The sequence below is a fragment of the Ranitomeya variabilis genome, chromosome 6 (genome assembly GCF_051348905.1).
Source record: "Ranitomeya variabilis isolate aRanVar5 chromosome 6, aRanVar5.hap1, whole genome shotgun sequence".
NCBI classification, from domain to species: Eukaryota; Metazoa; Chordata; class Amphibia; order Anura; family Dendrobatidae; genus Ranitomeya; species Ranitomeya variabilis.
Genome location: NC_135237.1, coordinates 127,986,408 through 128,008,798, shown reverse-complemented (window position 1 = coordinate 128,008,798; position 22,391 = coordinate 127,986,408). Strand labels below are relative to the sequence as shown.

The following is a 22,391-nucleotide window of genomic DNA, read 5'->3' as shown; positions in this document are numbered from 1 at the left end:
AAAAGACCTGGGCGCCCAAGGAAGACAACAGTGGTGGATGATCGCAGAATAATCTCCATGGTGAAGAGAAACCCCTTCACAACAGCCAACCAAGTGAACAACACTCTCCAGGAGGTCGGCGTATCAATATCCAAATCTACCATAAAGAGAAGACTGCATGAAAGTAAATACAGAGGGTTCACTGCACGGTGCAAGCCACTCATAAGCATCAAGAATAAAAAGGCTAGACTGGACTTTGCTAAAAAAACATCTAAAAAAGCCAGCACAGTTCTGGAAGAACATTCTTTCGACAGATGAAACCAAGATCAACCTCTACCAGAATGATGGAAAGAGAAAAGTATGGCGAAGGCGTGGTACAGCTCATGATCCAAAGTATACCACATCATCTGTAAAATACGGCGGAGGCAGTGTGATGGCTTGGGCATGCATGGCTGCCAGTGGCACTGGGTCACTAGTGTTTATTGATGATGTGACACAGGACAGAAGCAGCCGAATGAATTCTGAGGTATTCAGTGACATACTGTGTGCTCAGATCCAGCCAAATGCAGCCAAACTGATTGGTCGTCGTTTCATACTACAGATGGACAATGACCCAAAACATAAAGCCAAAGCAACCAAGGAGTTTATTAAAGCAAAGAAGTGGAATATTCTTGAATGGCCAAGTCAGTCACCTGATCTGAACCCAATTGAGCATGTATTTCACTTGTTAAAGACTAAACTTCAGACAGAAAGGCCCGCAAACAGCAACTGAAAACCACCGCAGTGAAGGCCTGGCAGAGCATCAAAAAGGAGGAAACACAACGTCTGGTGATGTCCATGAGTTCAAGACTTCAGGCAGTCATTGCCAACAAATGGTTTTCAACCAAGTAATAAAAATGAACATTTTATTTAAAGTTATTGAATCTGTCCAATTACTTTTGGTCCCTTTAAAAACAGGGTGGCACATGTTAAGGAGCTGAAACTCCTAAACCCTTCATCCAATTTTAATGTGGATACCCCCAAATGAAAGCTGAAAGTCTGAACTTCAACTGCATCTGAATTGTTTTGTTTAAAATTCATTGTGGTAATGTCTATAACCAAAATTAGAAAAATGTTGTCTCTGTCCAAATATATATGGACCTAACTGTATAGTCGCATAGACTTATTTTTGAGTCACTGGGCTCTGGCGTGGCAACCTGCCGCTACAATAGGAGATATATTGTGGATAATCATGCCCCAATCTTGCTTTCTTTAACCCTCCCATCTCTGTACCAACGCTCTTGAACTTGGAGACTAAAGGTACCGTCACACTAAACGATATCGCTAGCGATCCGTGACGTTGCAGCGTCCTCGCTAGCGATATCGTTTAGTTTGACACGCAGCAGCGATCAGGATCCTGCTGTGATGTCGCTGGTCGCTGAATAAAGTCCAGAACTTTATTTGGTCGTCCGATCGCCGTGTATCGTTGTGTTTGACACCAAAAGCAACGATACCAGCGATGTTTTACACTGGTAACCAGGGTAAACATCGGGTTACTAAGCGCAGGGCCGCGCTTAGTAACCCGATGTTTACCCTGGTTACCAGCGTAAAAGTAAAAAAAACAAACAGTACATGCTCACCTGCGCGTCTCCCAGCGTCTGCTTCCTGCTCTGACTGAGATCCGGCCCTAAAGAGAAAGTGAAAGCACAGCGGTGACGTCACCGCTGTGCTGTTAGGGCCGGAGCTCAGTCAGTGTCAGGAAGCAGACGCTGGGAGACGCGCAGGTGAGCATGTACTGTTTGTTTTTTTTACTTTTAAGCTGGTAACCAGGGTAAACACCGGGTTACTAAGCGCGGCCCTGCGCTTAGCAACCCGATGTTTACCCTGGTTACCCGGGACCTCGGCATCGTTGGTCGCTGGAGAGCGGTCTGTGTGACAGCTCTCCAGCGATCAAACAGCGACGCTGCAGCGATCGACATCGTTGTCGCTATCGCTGCAGCGTCGCTTAATGTGACGGTACCTTAAATGACAACCTTCTCAAGGATAGCCTTTGCACTGCAGAGCTGTCTGAATCTATAGACTCCTTTTTTTCAGGTACATACTTCAGATCAAACCCACATCTGGTATACTCTAAAATGTGTAGTGAGAGGCAAAGTAATCAAACATGACTCCAGACTTAAAAAGGAGAGATATATTGAGGTAGATAATCTCTTAAAGCAAATTCATGCACTGGAGACCCTACATAAACAAATGCTGTCATCTTCTATTCTATGGGAATTATCAAAGAAAATAACTTCTCTCAGACTGTTGTTAGATCAGAAATATCATGGACAAAGGGAAAGATTTAAATGTTACTTGTATGAGACATCTGATAAATGTGGCCGCCCCTTAAGCAAGACTCCGTCACCCCCGGCTGGCAGCTACATACGTATGTATCGTGCATCTTGAGACACAATTGGAAAGACTCTCATAATCCTCAGGAGATTTTGGATAACTTTAGGCTATATTATGAGAAGCTGTACAATATTAAGGGACTACTTGCAGACCTTTCCCCATTGGATCTGTCTGAGAGAATCTGGAAATATATCAAAGAATGTCTGTACAAATCCCCTCTATAATTTGTAAAGCGCTGCGGAATATGTTGGCGCTATATAAATAAAATTATTATTAATAAAGAAACCGCTTTACCTACCCAGGACCTTCGTGTCTCGGATACACTGGAGGAAGATATTTAAGAAATTGAAGTTAATACAGTAATTAACTCCACACCCTCTGGTAAATATCCTGGACCGGATGGATTTATCCTAGCATTTTACAAATTTTTTAGAGACCAGCTAGCTCCGGTTACGGCCAAAACTTTCAGTTCCCTAGATAAAGGTACTTTGGTCCCCTAATCACTAGGCTAAATCTCTACCCAGGCCTCTTATCAGTCGATGCAGAAAAGACCTTTGATGGGGTCCATTGGGGTTTATGAAAGAGGTGCTGTGTCAGTTGGGAATTGGTCCTCTTATCTGCAAAAGATCCTTTCTCTATGTAAAGGCCCTACTGCACGAGTTAAGGTAAACGTAACATTATCTTCTCCCTTCACCATTCGAAATGGAACCACACAGGGGTGCCCCCTGTCCTCTCTATCTCTATATATTAGTGATAGAACATCTTGCTAATGCAATTGGGAACAATCCTAACATACATGGGATAAATGTAAGCTCAGCAAATTACAAAACCGCTTTATATGCAACCGCTTTGTACCTATCAGAGCCCCAAATCTCTTTACCCTCTGTAATGAAAGAGTTTGATAGATTTAGTTTCTTGAGCAACTTCAAAGTGAATTGTTCAAATTTTGAAGCATTGAATATTTCACTTTCCAATGAGGAGGTTTATTTAGAAACATCAAACTTCCCTAAAATATTTGGGAGTCTTCATTCCTTTTGACCCATCCAAACTTTTCTCTCTTAACTATCAAAAACTTTTAGACCGAACCCGTAAGGACTTCGGATCATATAGCAAACTGAAATTTTCATGGTTTGGGAGGATTAATGCAATTAAAATGGATATACTACATCGATTTATCTGTATTTTTCAGACCACACCTGTATCTCCTCCTTGCACTTTTTTTTATTTTAATATGGAGCATCTTATGGGGTTATTAACCTTTGTGCAGCATTATATGGGGCATATTTTTGTATGTAGCGTGTTATGGGGCCATCAAGAACTTAATGGAGCATTATATGGGGCGTATTTTGTATGGAGCATTATATGGGGCCCATCATGAACTGTATGGAGCATTATATGGGGCTCCTGATTCAATATGGTTTTTCAAAAACACTTAATCTACTGATGTCTCAGTTAATTTTACTTTTATTGGTACCTATTTTTATTTTTGACAATTACCGGTAGCTGCTGCATTTCCCACCCTAGGCTTATACTCGAGTCATTAAAGGGCCACTGTCACCCCCCTCCAGCCGTTATAAACTAAAAGAGCCACCTTGTGCAGCAGTAATGCTGCATTCTAACAAGGTGGCTCTTTTAGTTTTAGGTTCAAGTATACCCCAAATAAAGCGTTTTTATACTTAGCCACAATTCCTGTCTCTAGCCAGGTAGGCGGGTCCTCACTCCCCAGCTTGACCAGCTCCTCTGCCGTCACTCACATCTTCCTGCGCTTTCGGCGCCGCCCCCTCAGCGATGTTATCGTTTCAAAACCGGCGCCTGCACTGTGTACTGGTGTCCTGCGCAGACGCAGTAAGCTCTGGCCGTCTGACATCCCAGCCAGGCTTGCACACTGCGCCTGCGCGGGCATTGCGGCCAGCCACCTTTGGAATCCCCGCAAAACGTCTTCATATCAGTATATATTTATGTTTCACCTATACAGAATATTCCGTGTAATGGCTGATACCAGAGAACAAAAGACATCCACAGAACACCAGGATGGATCTGCTGCACAGCAAATAGCTGTAGGACCTGCGGTGACGTCACTGCCATGTGATTGCCCTAATCACATGGCAGTGACGTCATCGCAGGTCCTACAGCTATTTGCTGTGCAGCAGATCCATCCTGGTGTTCGGTGGATGTCTTTTGTTCTCTGGTATCAGCCATTACACGGAATATTCTGTATAGGTGGAACCTTTGGAATCCCCGCCCCGCACTGTGCATAATGCATAACACAGTGCGGGGCGGGGATTCCAAAGGTGGCTGGCCGCAATGCAGGCGCAGTGTGCAAGCCTGGCTGGGTCGTCAGACGGCCAGAGCTTACTGCGTCTGCGCAGGACACCAGTACACAGCGCAGGCGCCGGTTTTGAAACAATAACAGCGCTGAGGGGGCGGCGCCGAAAGCGCAGGAAGATGTGAGTGACGGCAGAGGAGCTGGTCAAGCTGGGGAGTGAGGACCCGCCTACCTGGCTAGAGACAGGAATTGTGGCTAAGTATAAAAACGCTTTATTTGGGGTATACTTGAACCTAAAACTAAAAGAGCCACCTTGTTAGAATGCAGCATTACTGCTGCACAAGGTGGCTCTTTTAGTTTATAACGGCTGGAGGGGGGTGACAGTGGCCCTTTAAGTTTTCCCAGTTTTTTGTGGCAAAATTAGGGGTCTCGGCTTATGCTCGGGTCGGCTTATACTCGCGTATATACGGTATGCTAAATTAATGCTCCAGAATTTACATTAGAACATTTCATATGCAGCATATCCATCCTATGGTGATAATTTTGTTTGTATTTCTCTTTAGAAACTTATATGACTGGTACCTGTATTAACATAGTTTACCTTTTTCCCGATCTAGGTATGCATGGATTTATTGCATAAGCTGATTAATGAAAATAGCACATTTTTATTGAAACGTGCTGGTATGTATGAAAATGAAGATTTACTTGTAAAACATCAGGTTTAATGCCTTAATGTGCCGGCAATTTTTTTTTCTGCTTCTCCTTTTTTTTCTTTTCCTCAACTTCTTTATTTTTGTTGACATAACCTCATGAGGGCTTGATTGTTTGCAGGACAAGTTGATAGTTTAGAATGACAACATATAATATACAAAGAAAAAAATTCAAATGCAGTGAAATAGTGGAAGAAAAATGGTGTAGCAATGTGATTTTTCAAGTCTGTATGATTACCGGGATACAAACTTAGGCCAGCTTCTTTTTTTATAGTTTAGTAAATACGAAAATTGAGAACTTTTTTTTTTCTTTTTTTTTTTTTTATTTCTTTTTCTCGATTTCATGAAATCTGTAACTTTTTATTATTCCATTGAAGGACCTGGGTGAGGAATTATTCTTTTCTGATGTTTTTTGACACTTGGGATATATAAAACTCTTTTTAACACTTTTTTTTTTTTAAAACATTTTTGGTAAGTCCCGGCAACTAAAAATTGCCAAATTCCAACCTTTAGATTTTTTTTTTCTTTCGGCATTCACTGTATGATATTACCCCCTTAACCCCCAAGGGTGGTTTGCACGTTAATGACCGGGCCAATTTTTACAATTCTGACCACTGTCCCTTTATGAGGTTATAACTCTGGAACGCTTCAAGGATCCTGATGATTCTGACACTGTTTTACCGTGACATATTGTACTTCATGATAGTGGTAAAATTTATTTGATATTACCTGCGTTTATTTGTGAAAAAAAAAATTGGACATTTGGCAAAAATTTTGAAAATTTCGCAATTTTCCAACTTTGAATTTTTATGCCCTTAAATCACAGAGATATGTCACGCAAAATACTTAATAAGTAACATTTTAAACATGTCTACTTTACATCAGCACAATTTTGGAACCAACATTTTTTTTGTTAGGGAGTTATAAGGGTTAAATGTTGACCAGCAATTTCTCATTTTTACAACACCATTTTTTTTTAGGGACCACATCACATTTGAAGTCACTTTGAGGGGTCTATATGATAGAAAATACCCAAGTGTGACACCATTCTAAAAACTGCACCCCTCAAGGTGCTCAAAACCACATTCAAGAAGTTTATTAACCCTTTAGATGTTTCACAGGAAGTTTTGGAATGTTTAACCCCTTCACCCCCAAGCGTGGTTTGCACGTTAATGACCTGGCCAATTTTTACAATTCTGACCACTGTCCCTTTATGAGGTTATAACTCTGGAACGCTTCAATGGATCCCGGTGATTCTGACACTGTTTTCTCGAGACATATTGTACTTCATGATAGTGGTAAAATTTCTTTGATATTACCTGCATTTATTGGTGAAAAAAACGGAAATTTGGCGAAAATTTTGAAAATTTTGCAATTTTCCAACTTTGAATTTTTATGCAATTAAATCACAGTGATATGTCACACAAAATACTTAATAAGTAACATTTCCCACATGTCTACTTTACATCAGCACAATTTTGGAACCAACATTTTTTTTTATTAGGGAGTTATAAGGGTTAAAAGTTGACCAGCAATTTCTCATTTTTACAACACCATTTTTTTTTAGGGACCACATCTCATTTGAAGTCATTTTGAGGGGTCTATATGATAGAAAATACCCAAGTGTGACACCATTCTAAAAACTGCACCCCTCGTGGTGCTCAAAACCACATTCAAGAAGTTTATTAACCCTTCAGGTGTTTCACAGGAATTTTTGGAATGTTTAAATAAAAATGAACATTTAACTTTTTTTCACACAAAATTTACTTCAGCTCCAATTTGTTTTATTTTACCAAGGGTAACAGGAGTAAATGGACCCCAAAAGATGTTGTACAATTTGTCCTGAGTACGCCGATACCCCATATGTGGGGGTAAACCACTGTTTGGCCGCATGACAGAGCTCGGAAGCGAAGGAGCGCCATTTGACTTTTCAATGCAAAATTGACTGGAATTGAGATGGGACGCCATGTTGCGTTTGGAGAGCCCCTGATGTGCCTAAACATTGAAACCCCCCACAATTGACACCATTTTGGAAAGTAGACCCCCTAAGGAGCTTATCTAGAGGTGTGGTGAGCACGTTGACTCACCAAGTGCTTCACAGAAGTTTATAATGCAGAACCGTAAAATTAAAAAAATCATATTTTTTCACAAAAATTATCTTTTTGCCCCCAATTTTTTATTTTCCCAAGGGTAAGAGAAGATATTGGACCCCAAAAGTTGTTGTACAATTTGTCTTGAGTACGCTGATACCCCACATGTGGGGGTAAACCACTGTTTGGGCGCATGGGAGAGCTCGGAAGGGAAGGAGCGCCGTTTGACTTTTCACTGCAAAATTGACAGGAATTGAGATGGGACGCCATGTTGCGTTTGGAGAGCCACTGATGTGCCTAAACATTGAAACCCCCCCACAAATGACACCATTTTGGAAAGTAGACCCCCTAAGGAACTTATCTAGAGGTGTAGTGAGCACTTTGACCCACCAAGTGCTTCACAGAAGTTTATAATGCAGAGCCGTAAAAATAAAACAAACATTTTTTTCCCACAAAAATTATTTTTTAGCCCCCAGTTTTGTATTTTCCCGAGGGTAACAGGAGAAATTTGACCCCAAAAGTTGTTGTCCAATTTGTCCTGAGTACGCTGATACCCCATATGTGGGGGGGGGACCACTGTTAGGGCTCATGGGAGGGCTCGGAAGGGATGGAGCGCCATTTGGAATGCAGACTTAGATGGAATGGTCTGCAGGCGTCACATTGCGTTTGCAGAGCCCCTAATGTACCTAAACAGTAAAAAAAAAAACACAAGTAACACCATTTTGGAAAGTAGACCCCCTAAGGAACTCATCTAGATGTGTTGTGAGAGCTTTGAACCCCCAAGTGCTTCACTACAGTTTATAACGCAGAGCCGTGGAAATATAAAAAATTTTTACCCACAAAAATTATATTTTAGCCCCCAGTTTTGTATTTTCTCAAGGGTAACAGGAGAAATTGGACCACCAAAATTGTTCTCCAATGTGTTCCGAATATGCTGATACCCCATATGTTGGGGTAAAACCCCTGTTTGGGCGCACGGGAGAGCTCGAAAGGGAAGGAGCACTGTTTTACTTTTTCAACGCAGAATTGGCTGAAATTGAGATCGGATGCCATGTCGCGTTTGGAGAGCCCCTGATGTGCCTAAACAGTGGAAACCCCCCAATTATAACTGAAACCCTAATCCAAACACACCCCTAACCCTAATCCCAACGGTAACCCTAACCACACCTCTAACCCAGACACACCCTAACCCTAATCCCAACCCTATTCCCAACCGTAAATGTAATCCAAACCCTAACTTTAGCCCCAACCCTAACTGTAGCCTTAACCCTAGCCCCAACCCTAACCCTAGCCCCAACCCTAATAGGAAAATGGAAATAAATACATTTTTTGAATTTTTCCCTAATTAAGCGGGTGATGAAGGGGGGTTTGATTTACTTTTATAGCGGGTTTTTTAGCGGATTTTTATGATTGGCAGCCGTCACACACTGAAAGACGCTTTTATTGCAAAAAATATTTTTTGCGTTACCACATTTTGAGAGCTATAATTTTTCCATATTTGAGTCCACAGAGACATGTGAGGTCTTGTTTTTTGCGGGTCAAGTTGACGTTTTTATTGGTGACCTGCTCGGGCACGGGAGCTTTTTTGATCGCTTTTTTTCCCGATTTTTGTGAGGCAGAATGACCAAAAACCAGCTATTCATGAATTTCTTTTGGGGGAGGCGTTTATACCGTTCCGCGTTTGGTAAAATGGATAAAGCAGTTTTATTCTTCGGGTCAGTACGATTACAGCGATACCTCATTTATATCATTTTTTTTATGTTTTGGCGCTTTTATACGATAAAAACTATTTTATAGAAAAAATAATTATTTTGGCATCGCTTTATTCTGAGGACTATAACTTTTTTATTTTTTCGCTGATGATGCTGTATGGCGGCTGTTTTTTTGTGGGACAAGATGACGTTTGCAGCGGTACCATGGTTATTTATATCCGTCTTTTTGATCGCGTGTTATTCCAATTTTTTTTGGCAGTATGAGAATAAAGCGTTGTTTTTTGCCTTGGTTTTTTTTTTTTTTTTTTACGGTGTCCACTGAAGGGGTTAACTAGTGATATAGCTTTATAGGTGGGGTCGTTACGGACGCGGCGATACTAAATATGTGTACTTTTATTGTTTGATTTTTTTTTTATTTAGATATAGAAATGTATTTATGGGAATAATATATATTTTTTTTCTTCATTTAGGATTTTTTTTTTCTTTTTTTTTTTTTTTACACATGTGGGAATTTTTTTTTTTTTTTACTTTTTTTCTTTTTTTCTTTGTCCCAGGGGGGGACATCACAGATCGGTGATCTGACAGTTTGCACAGCACTCTGTCAGATCACCGATCTGACATACAGCCGTGCAGGCTTACCAGCGCCTGCACGGCACCCGGAAGTAATCCCTGCAGGACCCGGATGCAGCCCCGCAGCCATTTTGGATCCGGGGCCTGCAGGGATAGGAGGTAAGAGACCCTCGCAGCAACGCGATCACATCGCGTTGCTCCGGGGGTCTCAGGGAAAGCCCGCAGGGAGCCCCCTCCCTGCGCGATGCTTCCCTGTACCGCCGGCACACCGCGATCATGTTTGATCGCGGTGTGCCGGGGGTTAATGTGCCGGGGGCGGTCCGTGACCGCTCCTGGCACATAGTGCCGGATGTCAGCTGCGATAGGCAGCTGACACCCAGCCGCGATCGGTCGTGCTCCCCCGTGAGCGCGGCCGATCGTGCTGGACGTACTATTCCGTCCTTGGGAATTAGGGCCCACCCCACATGGACGGAATAGTACGTCCCATGGCAGAAAGGGGTTAAAAAAAAAAATGGACAGTTTACTTTTTTCACAAAAAATTTACTTCAACTCCAATTTGTTTTTTATTTTACCAAGGGTAACAGGAGAAATTGGACCCCAAAAGTTGTTGTACAATTTGTCCTGAGTACCCTGATACCCCATATGTAGGGGTAAACCACTGTTTGGGTGCATGGCAGAGCTTGGAAGGGAAGGAGCGCCGTTTGACTTCAATGCAAAATTGACTGGAATTGAGATGGGACGCCATCTCGCGTTTGGAGAGCCCCTGATGTGCCTAAACATTGAAACCCCCCACAAGTGACACCATTTTGGAAAGTAGACACCCTAAGGAACTAATCTAGATGTGTGGTTAGCACTTTGACCCACTGAGTGCTTCAAAAAAGTTTATAATGTAGAGCCGTAAAAATAAAAAATATTTTTTCACAAAAATGATCTTTTCGCCCCCAATTTTTTATTTTTCCAAGGGTAACAGAAGAAATTGGACCTCAAAAGTTGTTGTGCAATTTGTTCTGAGTATGCTGATACCCCATATGTGGGGGTAAACCACTGTGGGTTTGTGGCAGAGCTCGGAAGGGAAGGAGCGCCGTTTGGAATGCAGACTTGGATGGATTGGTCTGCAGGCGTCACGTTGCATTTGCAGACCCCTGACGTACCTAAACAGTAGAAGCCTCCCACAAGTGACCCCATATTATAAACTAGACCCCACCCCCAAGGAACCTATCTAGATGTGTTGTGAGAACTTTAAACCCCCAACTGTTTAATTATAACAGTTATAGTTTATAACGCAGAGCCGTGAAAATAAAAAAATATTTTTTTTCCCACAAAAATGATTTTTTAGCCCCCAAATTTTTATTTTCCCAAGGGTAACAAGAGAAATTGGACCCCAAAAGTTGTTGTCCAATTTGTCCTGAGTACGCTGATACCCCATATGTTGGGGTAAACCCCTGTTTGGGCGCACGGGAGAGCTCGGAAGGGAAGGAGCACTGTTTTACTTTTTCAACGCAGAATTGGCTGGAATTGAGATCGGACACCATGTTGCATTTGGAGATCCCCTGATGAGCCTAAACAGTGGAAACCCCCCAATTCTAACTGAAACCCTAACCCAAACACACCCCTAACCCTAATCCCAACCATAACCCTAACCACGCCCCTTGCCCCAACATGCCCCTCGCCCCAACATGCCCCTCGCCCCAACACACCCCTCGCCCCAACACACCCCTCGCCCCAACACGCCCCTCGCCCCAACACGCCCCTCGCCCCAACACGCCCCTCGCCCCAACACGCCCCTCGCCCCAACACGCCCCTCGCCCCAACACGCCCCTCACCCCAACACGCCCCTAACCTAATCCCAACCATAACCCTAACCACACCCCTAACCCTGACACACCCCTAACCCTGGCACACCCCTAACCCTAATCTCAACCCTAATCCCAATCGTAAATGTAATCCAAACCCTAACTGTAGCCCCAACCCTAACCCTAATGGGAAAATGGAAATAAATAAAAAAAAAATATTTTATTATTTTTGCCTAACTAAGGGGGTGATGAAGGGGGTTTGATTTATTATTTATAGCGGGTTTTTTAGCGGATTTTTATGTTTGGCAGCTGTCACACACTAAGACGCTTTTTATTGCAAAAAATAGTTTTTGCGTCTCCACATTTTGAGAGCTATAATTTTTCCACATTTTGGTTCACAGAATCATGTGAGGTCTTGTTTTTTGCGGGACAAGTTGACGTTTTTATTGGTACAATTTTCGGGCACGTGACATTTTTTGATCGCTTTTTATTCCGATTTTTGTGAGACAGATTGACCAAAAATCAGCTATTCATGAATTTCTTTTGGGGGGGGGCATTTATACCCTTCCATGTTTGGTAAAATTGATAAAGCAGTTTTATTCTTCGGGTCAGAACGATAACAGCGATACCTCATTTATATAATTTTTTTATATTTTGGTACTTTTATACAATAAAAACTATTTTGTATAAAAAATAATTATTTTTGCATCGCTTTATTTTGAGGACTATAACTTTTTTATTTTTTCGCTGATGATGTTGAATGATGGCTCATTTTTTGCAGGACAAGATGACGTTTTCAGCGGTACCATGTTTATTTACATCCGTCTTTTTAATCGCGTGTTATTCCACTTTTTGTTCTGCGGTATGGTAATAAAGCGTTGTTTGCCCTTTTTCTTTTTTTTTCGGTGTTCACTGAAGGGGTTAGCTAGTGGGACAGTTTTATAGGTCGGGTCATTACAGACGCGGCGATAGTAAATATATGTACTTTTATTTATTTCTTTTATTTAGATAATGAAATGTATTTATTAGAAGAATATATATTTTTTATTATTATTTATTTAGTTTTTTTTTTTTTTTTTACTCATATTTTTATTTTTTTTTTACTTTGTCCCAGGGTGGAATATCATGTTATTATAGTATCAGATCGCTGAACTGATACCTTGCACAGCACTGTGTCAGATCAGCGATCTGACAGGCAGTGGCTGCAGGCTTGCCTGCGCCTGCTCTCAGCAGGTGCTTGCAAGCCACCTCCCTGCAGGACCCGGAAGGAGCCCCGCGGCTATTTTGGATCCGAGGGTCTCAGGGAAGCACGCAGGGAGCCCCCCTCCCTGCGCGATGCTTCCCTATGCTGCCGGAACGCTGCGATCATGTTTGATCACAGTGTTTCAGGGGTTAATGTGCCAGGAGCGGCACTTTGTTTCTTTTTCTTTCATATACAGTGCTGTGCAGCATTTGTTCCACAGCTGCCTAAAATGTTTGCAAAGTAAGAATGATTTAAAAATAAGTGTTTATAGCAAAATGCAAAGTGAATGAACAAAAGTAAAATAAAATCAATATTTTGGTGTGACCGCGCCTTGCCGTCCAAACCTCCGCAAAGTAGCATACTTACTCACTGTTTTGAAGGAACTTGGCCAGAAGGTTCCAAACATGTTTTTCTTTGCTTTTCCTGACCAAATTCCCATCTCCATTTTCTTAAATCCAGCCGCAAACTTGTAAGGAACCTCAATCATGCTTCACTGTTACCTGCAGACCCTCCTTACTGTATCGCTACACAGCCTTTTGGAGAAAAAACGGTCTTCTGTTATATTTCACATTGTGACTTAGGGTATGTGTCCACGTTCAGGATTGCATCAGGATTTGCTCAGGATTTGACGCAGGTAAAATCTGCACCTGAGGTCACTGGCAGGTCACCTGCGTTTTTGATGCGTTTTTTTAATGTGGATTTGTGTGTGTTTTTGTAAGCTTAATAAAGATATACAAAAAAAAAAATTGTGGTGTCATTTCCTGTCCAACCTCTTCATTTACATACTCCATTGAAGAATATACACACACAGCTAGATAGATAGATACGTTAGATGGATACAATAGATAGATATGATACATATCCATCGTATCTGTCTGTCTATTGTATCTATCACATCTATCTATGGATCTATGTATCGTATTTATCTATGGTATCTATCTATCAATATATCTATCTATTATCTACCGATATATCTATCTATAAATATATCTCTATATAGATACATCGATAGATACAAAAAATGAAAACAGCACAAGCTCACCGATGGGTGCCAAGCCTCCCAGGCAGGACGGTCCACTCATCCACCCAAATACCATAGCAATTAGAAAAAGGAAGGCAGCACTCCAATACTTGCAAAAGTGAAAAAAGCTGTGACGTTTATTTCAGACCCACATCTCCATACGACGTTTCTGCTCACACTGAGCCTTTCTCAAGCAGTGGGAGGTTAGAATTCATATGCTTATATACATGTGATCCACAATCATTTACATATCATATAGCCATATTAGTGTTTACAGTGTTAATTGAAGAATAATTTATATATAAAAAATTCCATAAGTGTTTCTTTGGTATACAAAGTGCCTTGTGCTAAGGTGCTCTAATGGACTACTTAGACTCCATTATTCCTCCAATATTATCGCTTTCAATCTATTTCATTTATATTCATTATTCAAATGTTTCCATAGTGATTCATATTCACAAATATCACTTAGATTTTAGCGCTTACCCCACCAGATGAATGAAACCACATGGAGGACTGTATGGACGCCGAACTCGGCGTTCCCTATATCCTACTGCGCATGTCTGGATATTTACTTCCTGGTATGCGAGCCAGTGAGATTTCGGAGGCCCCTTATTGTTTGCGCCTGCGCATAGGTACTTAGTCAGTGCCGCACCACCATTTTGGTTGTGGCATTCCGGCCTATATTACTTGTTATTTAGCGCATCAGCGCATGGGCACTATGTTTATCTCGCCCCACCATCCTGCATGTGGCTGCGGTGCGCGGCAATAATGATCTTAATACTTCCATTAGTCTTTTGATTTTATCACAGTATTACTTAGGCTATTTATCGGATTCACTCTCGGCTTGCCGGACAATACCTTATTCAGGCTATCTCCCGCTGCCGATGAGCCTCTACACTGACCCATGTCCTTTTCAGGTCACATGATCACCGCAGCAGGACCCATATAAGTGTATCGATATTGTAACTAAAGAAAATATTGCTTAGACTGAATTAATTGATATTCACATTTTATTCATGCCATACTTATACAATTATCCACCCATTTTTATCTCATTCTTCTATACTTTGATCTCACTGGCCAGCAGACCAATTCTTTTTGTTCTTTTCTCTTTTTTATAGGTGATTTATGAAAATTAAACCATATATGTCCTCCTTTGTGGATTTCAATCCATATGTCGGTAGGGCAAGGGCCTTTTTGTTGAGGATGGAGTCGTATCTAAAAAATACAAACATAACACTTATTAAAAAAGAAATAATAGAACAGTCCACATTCTATATGTTCCATGTTATATCCCAAAGTGTATAAACACCAAATTTGAGAAGCACATAATTTTAGGATTGTGTCATACATTAATGAATTTTAAATTCTACATTTAGGCCTTTTGGCTTCAGTGTGTCCAACTCATAGATCCAACGCAGTTCAAGCTTTTTCAACAAGTATGCTCTGTCCCCCCCTCTCCTTTGGACAGGGACTCTATCTATAATTCTAAATTTTAGGTCCTTTTCCGTATGTTTGAAATCCAAGAAGTGTTTTGAGACTGGCAAGTCCTGTCTTTTCTTTCTTATTGTGTGCCTATGATTGTTCATGCGGGTTTTGAGTTCACATGTTGTCTCCCCAATGTACCACAATTTACAGGGGCATTCCAGCAAATAAATGACACAGTCTGAGTCACATGTGACATATTCCTCAATTATATATTGTTTGTTTGTTACTGGGTGACTAAAATTCGACCCCTTTATCATATGTTTGCAATTTACGCATGATAGGCACGGGAAGCAGCCATGTTGTTTAACACCCGTTATTGTGGTTTGGCCAACAGTCTTTAAGGGGCCAATATCTGATTTGACTATCTGATCTTTAAGATTTTTACTTCTCCGATACGAGAAGAGTGGGGGTTCCCCAAATTCCTTAATTCTTGGTAGGCACTTTCCCAGCATGTCCCAATGTCTCCTAATCACCTCTGCTATGGACCCACTTTCTTCCGTATATGTCGTAACAAATGGTATTCTTTTCAATCGTTTTTTCTCTGTACTGTTTTTAAGTAGCTCCCTTCTATTTCTTTTCAGGGTATTATCTTTTACTCTATTTAATAATTCCTTCGGATACCCTCTCTCTAGAAATTTCTTTGTTAGACCATCTATGACTCCCTCAATCTCATTTTCCTCTTTAACAATTCTACGCACCCTCAACAGTTGGCTGAGAGGGATTGATCTCACCATACTGCGAGGGTGTTGGCTATCAAATACTAAGAGATTATTTCTGTCCGTCTCTTTAACAAATAGGGTTGTTGTTAACTCTCCATTCTCTTGTTTTATCAGTACATCTAGAAACTGTATGCTGGACTTTGAAGAGATTAGTGTAAATTTAATTGTTTCATCAATTTCATTTAGATACTCATGGAAAGTATTCAGTTCTTTTTCTGTACCTGTCCATAGAAGGAAGATGTCTATGTATCGCCACCACACCAACACATGTTGGAAGTGGTGGGACACATAGACGAGATCCTCCTCCAGAACACTCATTACAAGATTAGCATAAGCGGGGGCCATACTGGCCCCCATTGCTGTTCCGCGTTGTTGTGCATAAAACGTATCGCCAAAAAGAAAATAACTCCGCCTCAAAATAATTTCCAGTAATTTTAGTATAATCTCTTTACCATCCATAGACACAGTGTCTATGGATGGTAAAGAGATTATACTAAAATTGTGTTGGTGTGGTGGCGATACATAGACGACATCTTCTTCCTATGGACAGGTACAGAAAAAGAACTGAATACTTTCCATGAGTATCTAAATGAAATTGATGAAACAATGAAATTTACACTAATCTCTTCAAAGTCCAGCATACAGTTTCTAGATGTACTGATAAAACAAGAGAATGGAGAGTTAACAACAACCCTATTTGTTAAAGAGACGGACAGAAATAATCTCTTAGTATTTGATAGCCAACACCCTCGCAGTATGGTGAGATCAATCCCTCTCAGCCAACTGTTGAGGGTGCGTAGAATTGTTAAAGAGGAAAATGAGATTGAGGGAGTCATAGATGGTCTAACAAAGAAATTTCTAGAGAGAGGGTATCCGAAGGAATTATTAAATAGAGTAAAAGATAATACCCTGAAAAGAAATAGAAGGGAGCTACTTAAAAACAGTACAGAGAAAAAACGATTGAAAAGAATACCATTTGTTACGACATATACAGAAGAAAGTGGGTCCATAGCAGAGGTGATTAGGAGACATTGGGACATGCTGGGAAAGTGCCTACCAAGAATTAAGGAATTTGGGGAACCCCCACTCTTCTCGTATCGGAGAAGTAAAAATCTTAAAGATCAGATAGTCAAATCAGATATTGGCCCCTTAAAGACTGTTGGCCAAACCACAATAACGGGTGTTAAACAACATGGCTGCTTCCCGTGCCTATCATGCGTAAATTGCAAACATATGATAAAGGGGTCGAATTTTAGTCACCCAGTAACAAACAAACAATATATAATTGAGGAATATGTCACATGTGACTCAGACTATGTCATTTATTTGCTGGAATGCCCCTGTAAATTGTGGTACATTGGGGAGACAACATGTGAACTCAAAACCCGCATGAACAATCATAGGCACACAATAAGAAAGAAAAGACAGGACTTGCCAGTCTCAAAACACTTCTTGGATTTCAAACATACGGAAAAGGACCTAAAATTTAGAATTATAGATAGAGTCCCTGTCCAAAGGAGAGGGGGGGACAGAGCATACTTGTTGAAAAAGCTTGAACTGCGTTGGATCTATCAGTTGGACACACTGAAGCCAAAAGGCCTAAATGTAGAATTTAAAATTCATTAATGTATGACACAATCCTAAAATTATGTGCTTCTCAAATTTGGTGTTTATACACTTTGGGATATAACATGGAACATATAGAATGTGGACTGTTCTATTATTTCTTTTTTAATAAGTGTTATGTTTGTATTTTTTAGATACGACTCCATCCTCAACAAAAAGGCCCTTGCCCTACCGACATATGGATTGAAATCCACAAAGGAGGACATATATGGTTTAATTTTCATAAATCACCTATAAAAAAGAGAAAAGAACAAAAAGAATTGGTCTGCTGGCCAGTGAGATCAAAGTATAGAAGAATGAGATAAAAATGGGTGGATAATTGTATAAGTATGGCATGAATAAAATGTGAATATCAATTAATTCAGTCTAAGCAATATTTTCTTTAGTTACAATATCGATACACTTATATGGGTCCTGCTGCGGTGATCATGTGACCTGAAAAGGACATGGGTCAGTGTAGAGGCTCATCGGCAGCGGGACATAGCCTGAATAAGGTATTGTCCGGCAAGCCGAGAGTGAATCCGATAAATAGCCTAAGTAATACTGTGATAAAATCAAAAGACTAATGGAAGTATTAAGATCATTATTGCCGTGCACCGCAGCCACATGCAGGATGGTGGGGCGAGATAAACATAGTGCCCATGCGCTGATGCGCTAAATAACAAGTAATATAGGCCGGAATGCCACAACCAAAATGGTGGTGCGGCACTGACTAAGTACCTATGCGCAGGCGCAAACAATAAGGGGCCTCCGAAATCTCACTGGCTCGCATACCAGGAAGTAAATATCCAGACATGCGCAGTAGGATATAGGGAACGCCGAGTTCGGCGTCCATACAGTCCTCCATGTGGTTTCATTCATCTGGTGGGGTAAGCGCTAAAATCTAAGTGATATTTGTGATTATGAATCACTATGGAAACATTTGAATAATGAATATAAATGAAATAGATTGAAAGCGATAATATTGGAGGAATAATGGAGTCTTAAGTAGTCCATTAGAGCACCTTAGCACAAGGCACTTTGTATACCAAAGAAACACTTATGGAATTTTTTTATATATAAATTATTCTTCAATTAACACTGTAAACACTAATAAGGCTATATGATATGTAAATGATTGTGGATCACATGTATATAAGCATATGAATTGTAACCTCCCACTGCTTGAGAAAGGCTCAGTGTGAGCAGAAACGTCGTATGGAGATGTGGGTCTGAAATAAACGTCACAGCTTTTTTCACTTTTGCAAGTATTGGAGTGCTGCCTTCCTTTTTCTAATTGCTAGATACATCAATAGATATATTGATAGATAATAGATAGATCATAGATAGATACAATACATAGATAAACAGATGATTGATAGATACGATAGATGGATCACACAAGCAAGAAACTCGGACGAGTCTCGCATCTTAATGCTCTGCACTGCCGCCGGCACTCGGGAGCGGAGCGTGTGGCTGCATGTATTTCTATGCAGCTGCACGCTCCACTCCCGAGTGCCAGTGTCGGGTAGTAAGATGCGAGACTCGTCAGAGTTTCTCGCATGTGTGATCCCAGCCTTAAATAAAGACACACACACGAAATCTGCGTTAGGCCGGGGTCACACTCGCGAGAAACTCACACAATTCTCTCTTTTCAATTCCCAGCACTACCACCGGCAGTCGGAAGCTGAGCGTACGGCTGCATGTATTTCTATGCAGCTGAACGCTCTGGTCCCGAGTGCCAGCGGCAGTGCCAGGTATTGACGCCGGCCTTAAACGCAATATGTTTAATTAAAAAAAAAAAAAAAAATTGAAAAAAAAAAATGTCGTGGGCTCCCGCGCACTTTTCTGTGCCAGAGAGGGAAAGCCGACGGCTGGGGGCCAATATTTGTAGCCTGGGAAGGGGGTATTGTCCCACGACTATCTCCCCTATAGAACATTGACATCGGATGATGTCACCGCTCTATAGACCTCCAGTGACACACTGACAGGAGACAATGGCTCCTGCAGTGCATCACTGAGATAACGTTAGTTCAGAGTCTCACTTTATGGCATTGCTGCGTGGGAACTTTCTCACACAGCAGAGCCACAAATGAGACTAGGGACTATTTTTTACAGTGGCGGAGGAATACAGTGCGGAAGGATACCTTCCATCATTGTATTCCTGGAGCCCCTGGAGAGCGGCGGCATCAGCTGATGCTGCTGCTCTCCACGGGAGATCGTCGTGGGACACTCGTTTTAATTGGATATCTGCGGATCAGGGAGTATATTGTTTGTTTATTTTATAATTTGTTACAGGTGACAATGGCTTCAGGGATCAAGGTGATGGTGAGTATGTACTCTGTTTAATGTACTGTATGTCTATATGTGTGTATTGTATGTTATGAATGTTGCATGTTCTGTATGTATGTACAGTATGTTGCATGTTGTCGTATGTTGCATGTCGTATGTTGCATGGTGTATGTTGTATAGTGTATTTTGTGTGCTGTATGTGCACACAGTCTAGAAGAGTCCAGCTCTGCTACATCTGGATGCCTGACATCCAGATGTAGCAGAGCCTGTATATGATCGCCGAAGATAACTCTCCAGCGATCACCTACACTACAGCGTTCTCACAATCAGCTGATCAGCTGTTTGCGAGAACCAGACTAGTGACTGGAGATAACTCCCGGTCACGTGCATGGCAGTTCTCACGATAACATAAGTTATCGCGAGAACTGCAGTAGACGAGGGACTTCCGGCGTCGGGACAGGTGAGCCGGCAGACATGCGTAGTAAGCTGTATGTGTGCAGTTTCTACATGTGTGACTAATCATTAGATGCGATTTTATCGCATCTAATGATAGTCTATGGTAAATTTACGGGGCGGCGACGGAGCGTCGCTGCTTTGTAAACAGACTTGCTGCATTCTGAAAAGACGTTCTGCATGTCCGTTTACGCGGGTCTGCCACCTGTGTGTTTTACCGCATAGTGGAGACGGGATTTCATGAAATCCCCTCCACTATGCTGTAACATCTGGACACTGCGTGTTTGATGCTGCGGCTCTACGCAGCGTCAAACACGCAGCGTTTCTTGAACGTGGAAACATACCCTTACCCATCCAAAGACCCTGCTGTCATTTTTCTGCACGTCAGTTCATGTTTTCATGCATGGTTGAGTCACTTGGCTTTTTTCCATGTGGTAGGTATGGTTTTTGTCCACAATTCTTCCATGAATACCACTTCTGGCAATGCTGTGATGAACAATACCTGGGTCTCCCCAGTTGCTGGTACATTTGGACATCTTCTGATTTTTTTTTTAAGGGATGTAAGCAAGTCTTTCATATGCTGCACTAAATTTCCCTGGTCGCCCACTGCGTGTCAGGTTTTCTGCTGTCACGTCCTCTTGAGAGGGCTGGGCTTAGAAGATCACTGCGTATTGTGAATCGCAGATCCTCCCATTTAGCCTTTGTTTTTGTCCCATATTAAATGGATTTGATTTCCTTTGGTGCTGAAGAGGTTAGCGACCTTTTCTATTCTGGTCAGAAACTTGCAGTTCCATTTCAACTACTTCTGATCTGGTCTTTACCTCTCTGGATAATACCTGGCCAGACTTTCTCTGCCTTGCCAGTGAAAGTTTTGCTTCCTTGGTGATGCTGTGCTGAATTGGAGATCGTTGTTGCTACTGGAGATTGTTGCTTGCTGTTTTTGGGTGTATGCTTTCCTCATTGTCCTATTACCATTTGGTTGGTAAATTCCTATCCTTCCATATCACTCTACCTTTGGTGAGTGTTTGTATGTTTGTTGCTTTCTGTTAAGGTACCGTCACACAGTGCAATTTTGATCGCTACGACGGTACGATTCGTGACGTTCTAGCGATATCGCAGTGTCTGACACGCAGCAGCGATCAGGGATCCTGCTGAGAATCGTACGTCGTAGCAGATCGTTTGGAACTTTCTTTCGTCGCTTGATCACCCGCTGACATCGCTGGATCATTGTGTGTGACAGCGATCCAGCGATGCGTTCGCTGGTAACCAGGGTAAACATCGGGTAACTAAGCGCAGGGCCGCGCTTAGTAACCCGATGTTTACCGTGGTTACCAGCGTAAAAGTAAAAAAAAAAAAAAACGTACTTGCTCACCATCTGATGTCCGTCCGGTCCCTTGCCGTCCGCTTCCCGCTCTGACTGTCTGCCGGCCGGAAAGTGAGAGCAGATCACAGCGGTGACGTCACTGCTGCACTCTGCTCTCACTGTACGGCCGGATCTGTCAGAGCAGGAAGCGGACGGCAAGGGACCGGACGGACATCAGATGGTGAGCATGTACGGTTTGTTTTTTTTTACTTTTACGCTGGTAACCACGGTAAACATCGGGTTACTAAGCGCGGCCCTGCGCTTAGTAACCCGATGTTTACCCTGGTTACCCGGGGACTTCGGCATCGCTCCAGCGCCGTGATTGCAACGTGTGACCGCAGTCTACGACGCTGGAGCGATAATCATTCGATCGCTGCGACGTCACGGATCGTGCCGTCGTAGCGATCAAAATTGCACTGTGTGACGGTACCCTTAGTCTAGTTTTATCTTTGTGTATTGTTTACTTTATATTTCTGCCCCACGCCTCATCGGGTGGGGGAGGGAACAGATTAGCGTTTAACAGGAGCATAGTAAGATTGGAGACTCGGGCCTCTCTACCTTCAAGAGTACCCCCCGGGATAGGGATAGTTATTGGTGAAGAGCGAGTGTACTCGTTGCTCGGGTGGTCTCCGAGTAGTTGTAACTGCTCGGAGATTAAATCTCCAAGCACTTACAAATTCTCGGAGACCACCCGAGCCTGCTCGGGAAAAC

General features: G+C 42.0%; 1 protein-coding gene across 1 annotated transcript in view; it reads left to right on the top strand.

The window, feature by feature from the left end:
* The window catches only part of TOPAZ1 (testis and ovary specific TOPAZ 1), a 353,700-nt gene that overhangs the window by 129,517 nt on the left and 201,792 nt on the right, over positions 1-22,391 (top strand). The window contains exon 9 of the mRNA XM_077268982.1: positions 5,236-5,299. Within this exon, the coding sequence (XP_077125097.1) occupies positions 5,236-5,299 (64 nt within the window). The remainder of the gene's footprint in view (positions 1-5,235; positions 5,300-22,391) is intronic.